At 38.8% G+C, this 10,218-nt stretch overlaps 2 protein-coding genes across 2 annotated transcripts; both read left to right on the top strand.

Moving 5' to 3' along the window:
- Positions 1–2,936: 2,936 nt before the first annotated feature.
- LOC104594048 (wall-associated receptor kinase-like 15) lies at positions 2,937–4,512 on the top strand. The gene is made up of 3 exons (XM_010254167.3): positions 2,937–3,916; positions 4,093–4,137; positions 4,236–4,512. Exons 1-3 carry the CDS (start codon positions 3,070–3,072, stop codon positions 4,358–4,360), a joined length of 1,017 nt encoding a protein of 338 aa, XP_010252469.1. The 5' UTR covers positions 2,937–3,069; the 3' UTR covers positions 4,361–4,512.
- A 1,653-nt stretch (positions 4,513–6,165) lies between these two features.
- Positions 6,166–8,074, top strand: LOC104594050 (Tetratricopeptide repeat (TPR)-like superfamily protein). Its single transcript, XM_010254168.3, has one exon. It carries the CDS (start codon positions 6,485–6,487, stop codon positions 7,910–7,912), a length of 1,428 nt encoding a protein of 475 aa, XP_010252470.1. The 5' UTR covers positions 6,166–6,484; the 3' UTR covers positions 7,913–8,074.
- The last annotated feature ends 2,144 nt before the right edge of the window (positions 8,075–10,218 follow it).

Genomic DNA, 10,218 nt, shown 5'->3' with positions numbered 1-10,218 from the left:
CCTGTTTGACCAAGTGGTCTAGTGTTCGATTTTCATCGCCCCCCATTATATTTAATTAAATTTCAGCACAAGGAATGGGTAGTCCTGTGCTTGTCCACACTTCATGCCTGATAGATTTTTCCCTGAGAATACACATCCTCTTAGGTGTTCACACTAAGGCCCTGTTTTCTTTTCGGTAAGTTACTTACTGGGTAAATGCAGTTACCTGGGTAAGTTTTTCCTGGGAAACGCTTACCCGGGTAAGTGCATTTACCCATGTTCTTTTATTTCTCATGTAAATAAGGCAATGATCATTTTAGCCATAAAAATCCATTATTAAAAGAGACATTTTTGTCTCAATCAAGTGTTGGCAACTTTCCCTCTAGGTGGGAAAGTTATTTACCCACCTAGGAGATGGGTATCACTTACCCAGGTAATTGGTACCCAGGACAATAAACTTTCCCTGGTCCCCACATAAATCTGAAAAAAGAATATGGGGTTCTTGGTCAATGGGAACCAAAATCCCATTGACCATCTTTCCCCCCTCTCAAAATCTGAAAAAAACAACCCCCCCTAAAAGTATTTGAGACTGGAGCCTTTTTTCACCTCACTTGAAATTTGAACTTAGTATTCATCTTTTGCAGTCAAACTCTTGTGTATTTGAAAGCTTTTTATAGAACTGGCTGCAGTTAAAATTTGTCTAGGTTAAGGAAATATTGGGTTTTGACAAGATTGTACTTCTCATGGTTTCCAGGAAGAACAAGTTCTAGCATTTGTGCACATCATCTGAAATTCATAAAATGTTTATCAACTGTAATCCAATAGGACTATGATTCAATTCCATGAATTATTTAATTTTACAAGTGTAATTTAAACAGTTAGGGCAACTGAAAGTGTTGGAAGGATAAGTAAACAATGCAAGCATTTGACAGACAAATTGATAAATGGTAACAGATGATACCTGAAATCCCAACAAAGTTATCAAGCTCCCCAAGAAAGCAACAACAACATCAACTTCAGGAATCAAAACGGCACATGCAATTGAGAGAGTACCATCAATGTATCCTACACCTACCTATTAGTGTGAAGTCTGTTGGTTACATGTAGGATCTCACTTCCATGCACGACACTGTCAAGATAAACGGTCATAACAATACACTTAATTCACAAATAAGATAAATGGAAAATTTTCAAGGGATTATCCATTTTTCTGTTAAGTTTTAACTTTTTAAATTAATTGAAGGTCATAATGCATGACAAACCCCAAGTCAGTAAGCCCTTTGTATTGAATCTCTTCCCTAGTTTGTTGTTAGGTTAAAATACCTGATCTTTCACACCTTTTGATTTATAAGTTATAACAGAAAAAGGGAACTCTCTAACAACTCTATCATTGCAAAGGCTGGTAAGATAGGAAGATGGGCTAGAGGTTTCTATAACATGATCAAGCATAACAGTATTAGTGCACCTCCAACAAATAAAAGTAAGCATCAGTGTACCTTCTCTGGACCATTTGCCTTGAGCCAGCTAACTGAAGCACATATATCCTTAACAGCACCTTTCCAATAAAAAATCATCTATCCATTAAACATTGTGCTTCACCCTAACCTTTCCATGATACAAGCTGTGAAGAGCAACAAGATAAATGAAACTAGTTATTGATTGATGCTAACATAATAGAAGCTTAAATGTCTTTTTTAATGATAATTAAAAGCCTAATTTTTATAGATAAATAGTGATTCATCACTAAAATCATGTAAAAGAGAAAGCAAATATCTTCACAAAGATAAGTCTTACTCTGGTGAAAACTACTATGGCAGGAGCATCTTCTTTGACCCATCAAATGTCTGATGAAAAAAGAATGAAAAATCAGATACAAATATCGTCATCATCATCCAAGCCTTGTCCCAACCATATGGGGTGGACTACATCAATCACTGTTTTGCCAGTTTTCTGTTTAATGTTGTATCCATTGTTAAATTATTGGCACTTAAATTGTTTCTTATTACTTCTATCCATGTCCTTTTTGGTCTACCCATTGCCCTTCTAGCCCTCTCAACTTGTAACAAATTAAGAAATCAAATACAAATATAATAACATCAGTTGTATTTGTAATACAAAGGAAAAACTAAAATCAGCAAATGATTTTTTGATCAGCAACGATAGCTCATACTTTTATCAATGATCCGGAGCTCCAAACATTCCAAATAAGAATAGAGGAGTAAAACAAAGCAAAACCGTGGAATTTGGGGACTTGCACACAAGATTTGAACTCCACTTATAACCCAAAAGATTAAGCTAATGAGCTGTGGGTCAATCCTTGTATACAAGTCCCTTGCACTTTTTATCCTTTTTTCTAATGTGGGTCTCTTCACTCCACATAACTCCACAACTCACATGTATATCCGAAACAGTCTTGTTTTTGTTTCCTTAGGCTGTGTTTGGTTTGAAAGAAAAGCCAGGAAAAGAAGGGACAGGTAGGGAAATCCATACAGAGGCTTCTATAGGTTTCCCTATCTTTTCTTTCCAACCAAACACAGCCTTTATGAATGGCTTTCTTTACCAAAAAAGAACAATATGATGACCCAAAATGAAAATCATCTTTGGTAAACGTTGGCATCATACAAGGAGTTGCTACATGTTGGCATTGTTAAGTTATCCAACATTCCCAACTTCTGACCAGGAGGGTGCATACTTGGTTGTCAATCCAATAGATGCTTGGTGTTGGTTACTTGGTTTCAGTCAAAAGGGGCATTTTGTGGACCCCGTCCACCTTAGAAGAGTTGTTGGCTTGTGATTGGCTGTTTTAGGTGTGATCATCTGCCATTGTTAACCCAACAGAGATCCCCACCTCTCTGCATTCTTCCTGAAACTGAAAGCAGGAATGCAAAAGCACTTAGAAAGAAAAGAAAAGAGAACAAATTAAAGAAAAAGCAAAAGCAAAAGTAAATAAGGCTTGATAGAGATTCTCCAATCCCCATCTTCTGTATTAAGAAAGACTTCACTTGGATAATCTGACCGACTTCTTAATCATACAAATCCTGACTCTGAGAAAATCATGATATCTTCTGTCTGTCACCATCCGTATCACTAATGGGTTCTCTCTTGAGACATAGACTGATATCAGAAATTGGGTCCTGTTCTTGTTCTTATTTGTTTGTTATAACATCTCTACTTGCTCTTTCCTTCTTCAAATCCATATTCGCTCAGTCAAGCCTCTGTAGAAGCTCTTGTGGCTATATCCCCATCAAGTACCCTTTTGGTATCGACGATGGTTGTGGAAGCCCCTACTACCGACATATGTTCGTCTGCTCAGAGTCTGGAAAACTTGAACTACGAACACCTTCCGGGAGATACCCAATTCGGAGCATAAGTTATTCTGATTTCCACATTCTACTTTCTGATCCATTCATGTGGAACTGCGAAGATGGCGATAACTTCCGTCCGACCAGGCAATTCAGTCTCGACACCAGCACTCCATTCTCCCTCTCCTCTCAGAATGAATACCTCTTCTTCAACTGTAGCGAGGAAGATGTGCTCATCGAGCCCAAGCCCAGCTTCTGCGAGCGGTTCCCCGAGCGTTGTGACTCATCCTGTGACAGTGCTAGCTATCTCTGCCGTCACTTACCTGATTGCCCAGCCGCACTGGGTGGGAGTAGTTCTTGCTGTTCTTACTACCCAAAGGCTACGGAATCTTTAAGGTTGATGTTGCAATACTGTGCATCTTACACTAGCGTTCATTGGAAAACTGTTGGGGCAGCTCCGCCTTATGATCAAATCCCAGAGTATGGAATCCGGATAGATTTTGATATTCCGGTGACCACCCGTTGCCTTCAGTGTCAGGATAATTCCAGGGGAGGAGGGACATGCGGATTTGATACTGGGACGCAGAGTTTCTTGTGCCTCTGTGAGGAAGGAAATGTAACCACTTTCTGTTCAGGTATGTTAAACATGGGTATTGATTTAATGCTGAACCTCTGTTACAGAAGTATTAAGTTCAATTTTGGGTTTGCTTGATGGAAATTGAAGTTTGAATCGTTAAATAGAGTAGCTTGAAAATGCTTTCTGCCTTTGATATATAATCTCAAGACTGATGCATATTTTCCATATCCACAGATCATGGCAGTTCTGGGTATAGTGCAAAGGTGGGAGTAATTGCCGGTAAGATAGATTTATATTGTATGTAGGGGTGTTTTTGTTCTGCTTTGGTTTTTTGGATGGTGTGATGGCCATGGTGACCATGTCGTTTGTCAATGCAGGGACGACGTCAGCAGTTTCCGTCGCTGCTGTAGGGATTGGAGCTGTTGTGTGGTATTTTAAAAGAGTGAGAGCTAAAGCACCAGTAGCATGTGGAGTTCAGAGCAATGAAAATAGGCTCTTCTGAGATTTTTGTGATCTAAATTCCCAAAATTTTTGTTTTGCTTCTCTTTCTTTTCCTTGTTTTCAATCTCAATGCCTGATACCATATGAAGCATATCCTAAATTCCTAGTTATTATTCATTAATTATTAATAAATCCTTCTCTCATTTCTTTTTAGTTTTTACTGAGCAGCTTATATATATGGCAAAAAAAACATAAAAACATGTAAATTATTTGGAGCATGACACAACGGAGGTAGCCCATCACCAAGAGACCTTACCAATCAGCTTATTCGCACCTTGTCTGATTTCTGAGCATGTTAGACAGCCTTATTTTTAGAGATCGTGGCAAATGCCTATAAATTGAAGATTGTTTTTACAGACACCAAAGCGGTCCACTAGCATTTTCAGTGAAGAGAAGAAACAAGAAAAATTATCTAGTTTAAAATACCCTGCTGCTTTATCTATTTCCGACTGTCCCATATAAAACTCAGCGTCCCTGTCAAGATTTTTACCATATGGAAATGGAAGGCAAATTAGATGAATTCAGATCTACTCATAGAATTGGTGCTCATGAATAAAATATAAAGTATGGGATGTTTCCAATGTGCGCTGCAAGGGTTTTGAGATGGTGTTTCAAGTCCATGTAGGCATCACGTAGGAAATTATACTTCCAGGGTAAAAAAATTTGGTTGGACCATTTTAAGTGAGAAACGATAGGAAATGGAAACACTTTGGAATCTATATTACTCACAACTGCTTCAAACACCAAAACGGTGTTTGGATTCGAGCTAGAAACTTGAATTTGCATTGGGCTTGAGTCAAAAGCTCGTAAATTTGAACTCAATTATTTTTTATTTGATATATAAAAGTTAAGAATTATAAAAACTAGTTATTATATATAATAAAAATATTATATATACATATGTGTAAAAACTCAATTAGGCTCGCGAACCAAATTTTATTGGGCTCGAGCTCGGCTTGAAACTCAGTTTAGACTAAGTTGAATCGATCTTTTCACGTAACCACCCTTATTTCTCGCAATAACGAGGTAACGTTTCCTATATGTATGTTGACATTTCCTCCAATGAGGTGTTGTGGCTCCTATGTGGCCATATAACTTATAACCACAAAAAAGTTGTTAAGGTCATAAAAGTTAAACCCATATAGAGATAGATAGATAGATAGAATCCTTCTAGCCTTGTATACCATATATAATATATGGTTATTGCTTACATGCACACAATGTGTCATATGCTAAGTATGTTATATTCTCTTACACTCGTCTATTGAAAACTTAAAATTTAGGGAAATTTTCACTTTAGTACCCTGAACTTTGAGGGTAATGTCAAGTTAGTACCCGAACTTTCAAACATGTCATTGTAGTGCCTAAATTTTTAAAGTGTCAAGTTGGTCCCTGTCGTTAATCGACTGTCAGCTATCTGTTGATAATGTCAAAACTACCCTTCAAAAGAAAACACTGTTCATTGTCTTCTACTTTAAAACTGAATCGGTTATCTTCAACGAAAAAGAGAAAAAACATGAAATATGATAGAGGGAAACAACAACTGAAAGCAAAGAAATAAGTAGATAAGAATATATTTCAGATCTAAAGGTAGAAAAAAATGAACAATGCCTTCTTTTGAAGGGTAGTTTTGATATTTTCAACAAATAACTAACGATCGATTAACGGCAGGAACCAACTTGACAATTTTTAAAAGTTTAAATACTGCAGTGACACGTTTGGATACAAACTTGACACTACCCCCAAATTTCAGGGTACTAAAGGGGTGTATCATGAGAATTCGGGCCTAGGTTTGTAACTTGGGCTGAGAATTTGCTAAAATTTGAATGGGCTAAATTCTGTGTAAATTCTTCTAACTAGCCATTTGCACCCTTGCTTGAGCTCAATCCAATTTGGGTCCATAACCATATAAGGGTGATGGTGGGTCCTCGGCTTCTTGCAGCAAAAAACAATTAGAACCTACATTGGTGATTGATTCGCAAATTAATGACACAAACGTAGCGAAGGTAACGATGGAGGATGTATGTAGCAAACAGCAGCTGAACTGAGCTCCCCTGAAAGGCTGCAACAGTCTCCCAGTTTAGTCCTCAACTCAAATAAATCATGAGTACTTGATTGGATTGGCATGACATACCCGCTGGAGCGTCTACTACTACTTCTTCAGCGCTTCATCAAACATAGCAACCAAGTCAATCAGATCCATTCCCTCCTCATCACCAACGGTCACCTCCACTTCCAACCCGCTTGCAAGAATTCAGCTCTGAAATGGATAAGCACCCTTCTTTACAACACTTTGATCAGAGCCCACCTCAACCTCGGAGACCCTCACAAGGCCTTACTCCTCTTCACCCATATGCTTGCTCACCAAGCCCCACCCAACAATTACACCTTCCCTTCTCTCATCAAAGCTGCTGCTTCTGCCTTACCTTCCATGGCTTCCCTTGCAGGCAGACCTATTCACACCCAAGTCATCAGACGAGGATTGTCGCTTGACCCGTTTATTCAAACATCCCTCGTTAGCTTTTATTCACTAATTGGTGACATAGAACATGCTCGTCATGTCTTCGAAGAAATTCCCCACCCATGCATTGTCGCTTTCAATTCAATGCTCGACGCTTTTGGCAAGAATGGGAATATGGGTAGAGCTGTTGCACTCTTCGAATGCATGCCCGAGAGAGATATAGTTTCGTGGACGAGTATCATTAGTGGGTTTGGGAAGAATGGGCACTTCCAAGAGGCAATTCGGTTTTTTGAGAAGATGATGTTTCATGAAGATATAATTGATCGTCTAATTATACCCAACGAAGCTACATTGGTAAGTGTCCTCTCTGCCTGCGCTAACTTGGACGAAGGAGCTTTGTATCAAGGGAGGCAAATCCATGGTTACATTCTGAGGAATGAGATTGAAATAACAGTGTTTCTGGGAACGGCATTAATAGCTATGTATGGGAAGACAGGATGTCTGGAGAGCGCGACTAGAGTATTCAACAAAATGACTGTTAAAGAGGTGTGCACTTGGAACGCAATCATTTCATCGTTGGCTTCTAATGGCAGAGAGAAACAGGCCTTAGACATGTTTGAGGAGATGAGGGTGGAAGGCCTGCAGCCAAACGAGGTTACTTTTGTTGCAGTGTTAGCTGCTTGTGCTCGTTCCAAACTGGTGGAGATGGGTTTGAAATTGTTTCGATCGATGCTGCATGATTTTGGTGTCAATCCTAAAATGGAGCACTACGGTTGCGTGGTTGATCTCCTGGGCAGAGCAGGGCTTCTGGAGGAAGCAGCTGAAATTATTAGGGGTATGCCTTTCGAGCCGGATGCCACTGTTCTGGGGGCTCTTCTTGGTGCTTGCAGGGTTCATGGGGCCGTTGGTTTGGCAAGTGACGTGGGGAGGAGGTTGCTTGAACTGCAGCCATGGCATTGCGGGCGATACGTGGTATTGTCCAACATTTATGCTGGGGCAGGGGAATGGGGCTCTGCTGCAGATTTGAGGAAAGCCATGGTACAGGCTGGAATTAGGAAGATTCCCGCATATAGCTGCTTAGACTCCATGTAGAAATACACCGGGATTCCGCCTTCTCTCTCTATATATATATATTTATTGATGAAAGAAAAGACTGAGCTACATAAGACGGGGGTAGCTCTTCCCAAATTAATGTCACAAAACCTAAAATCTCTATTATTAATTTGACACATTAGAGCCCTTTGGGCAAGCCAATTAACCGCTTGATTTGCTTCCCGATCCGTATGCTTAAAACTGATGTCCAAGTTGAAAAAATCAATAAGCTTGAGACATTCCTTGATAATGCATTCTAATCTCCAGGGAGGAATCAATCTACCATTGAGGCAGTCAATGACAATTTTAGAATCTCCTTCAATGGTGATCCATTGGTTCTTGTAGTTGATCGCTACGTTTATAGCTTCCCAAGCCGCCCACGCTTCAGCATAGTTAATCGTCGTTGATCCAATCCTAAGGGCCTTGGTTTCAAGAACTTTGCGCTGATGATTCCTAGCAATGCATCCAATGGCACAACTTCCAGTATTAGAACATGTAGCATCAAAGCTTATTTTGATGCAGTCGGGTTTAGGTTTGAGCCACTCAAGTTGCTTCCAAGACTTACCCAATACTGGTTCAAAACTCAAAATGGTTTCTTTAATTTCGTTCTAGTAACTTAATGCTCTATAAATGATTATTTGGGAATTACTGCACTTACCATCAAGCATTTTTCATTTCTGTTCTTCCATATGAACCAGTAAAAACAAGCAATTTTCTCTTTTATGAATTTATCCTTGAAACACCAATTCTGGTTACCTAAACTAGACCACCACTGCTTCAAAGTAATATCATAGGATTTCAACACTGGTAACACTTCAACCAACCTATTCGAAATTTGTTTCGCTGATTCACACTTAACAAATAGGTGATCAATATTCTCCTCTTCCCCGCAGTAAACACATGCCGGGTCAATTCTACAACCCCTCGCAATAAGATTATTTTTAGTGGGAAGTTTGTCATTTAAGAAAAGGAAAATGAAAGTTTTAATTTTCGGAGGAACAAGAGACTCCAAAAATTATTTATATAATTATTTGACAAACAGGCTCCCCTATTAAAAACGACATTCCTCTAAATAAGCCGATTTAACCGAAAAATCTCCATCCGGATTTAATTTCCACACTCTCTTACCATTTCCTATTCTTCAAGTGGATCCCCTTTTAATCAAATCTCTAGAGCCTAAAATCCCCCTCCAGGCGCAAGAAACATCTTTTTTTGGGTTAACCTCCCAAAAGTTATTTTTCTTGAGATATTTACTTGAAACCACTCTAACCCAAAGATTATCTTGACAATTAATAACTTCCTAGCCTAGCTTAGCAAGAAGAGCCCGGCTGGACCATTTCAAATTCTTTATTCCTAAACCTCCCCACATTTTTAGAGTGCAAACTCTACTCCAGTTAACTAAATGGATGGGGTTCTGGCTATTCGTATTTGACCATAGAAAATCCCTTTGGGCTTTTTCAATGTCCTCAATTACATTGTTTAGAATTTTAAAGGTTTGCATGACAAACTGAGGTACCATGGACGCAGAAGAATTAATAAGCGTTAATTTCCCAGCCAAAGAAAGAAAATTTTTTTTTTCCACCCAGCCAGTTTATTGGCCATTTTTTCTTTAATATATTTAAAGGTTTCCTTTGTAACTCTACCATCAATGATTGGAGCTCCAAGATTTTTTGGCCATGATTTTTTGAAAACGGTTAGGAATATTTTTGGAAAAAGATATGGCCTATTTAAGGTAATTAGGGAGCTGCCTAGAAGCTTTAGCAAAATTGTTCAAAATCTCCCTAATTTTCAAACAAGCATTGACGCCTTAGCAAAGATAATACAATCATCCGCAAATTGCAAAATGGGAATGGATGGACCCTCCTAGAAGCTCTATCCCCCTATCTAATGCATCTGCTGGCACTAAGTGATCTAGAGAGAGAACCATTTATAAGGATTTGGAATGAAACCGTGCTAATACATTCCATCACCCAATTTATCCACTTAGTATGGAACCCATATTTCTCAAGAACCTTTCTAATAAATCCCCATTCCAACCTATCATATGCTTTTTCCGTAACCTGTCAACCCATTAATGACCCAGTTATATAAAATCAAATGGGTTGGGTTCAACCCAAACCCGCTTTAACCCAATCTAACCTGCCCAAACCCATTAATCTTATATTTATGGACTTAAAAAACAAACTAACTCTTTCTTAACAAATAGGTTGGTCATAGCTTGATGGTAATTGTAGTTACTATTTACATAAGTGGTGAATGTTCAAATCATATTACATACTTGTTATTTTTACACAAGTGGCAAAGCC

The sequence above is a fragment of the Nelumbo nucifera genome, chromosome 1, assembly GCF_055504915.1.
Source record: "Nelumbo nucifera cultivar China Antique chromosome 1, China Antique-T2T, whole genome shotgun sequence".
NCBI lineage: Eukaryota > Viridiplantae > Streptophyta > Magnoliopsida > Proteales > Nelumbonaceae > Nelumbo > Nelumbo nucifera.
Note: the sequence above shows the minus strand (reverse complement) of the source record. Positions and strands in the feature narration are given on the sequence as shown.

What these genes read in the sequence shown, in the direction of transcription:
- LOC104594050 (XM_010254168.3), top strand. Translation starts at nt 6,485, where the DNA reads ATGACATACCCGCTGGAGCGTCTACTACTACTTCTTCAGCGCTTCATC.
- LOC104594048 (XM_010254167.3), top strand. Translation starts at nt 3,070, where the DNA reads ATGGGTTCTCTCTTGAGACATAGACTGATATCAGAAATTGGGTCCTGT. An exon ending in TGTAACCACTTTCTGTTCAG is followed by an intron (nt 3,917 to 4,092) that starts GTATGTTAAACA and finishes CCATATCCACAG; the next exon opens with ATCATGGCAGTTCTGGGTAT. An exon ending in AAAGGTGGGAGTAATTGCCG is followed by an intron (nt 4,138 to 4,235) that starts GTAAGATAGATT and finishes TTGTCAATGCAG; the next exon opens with GGACGACGTCAGCAGTTTCC.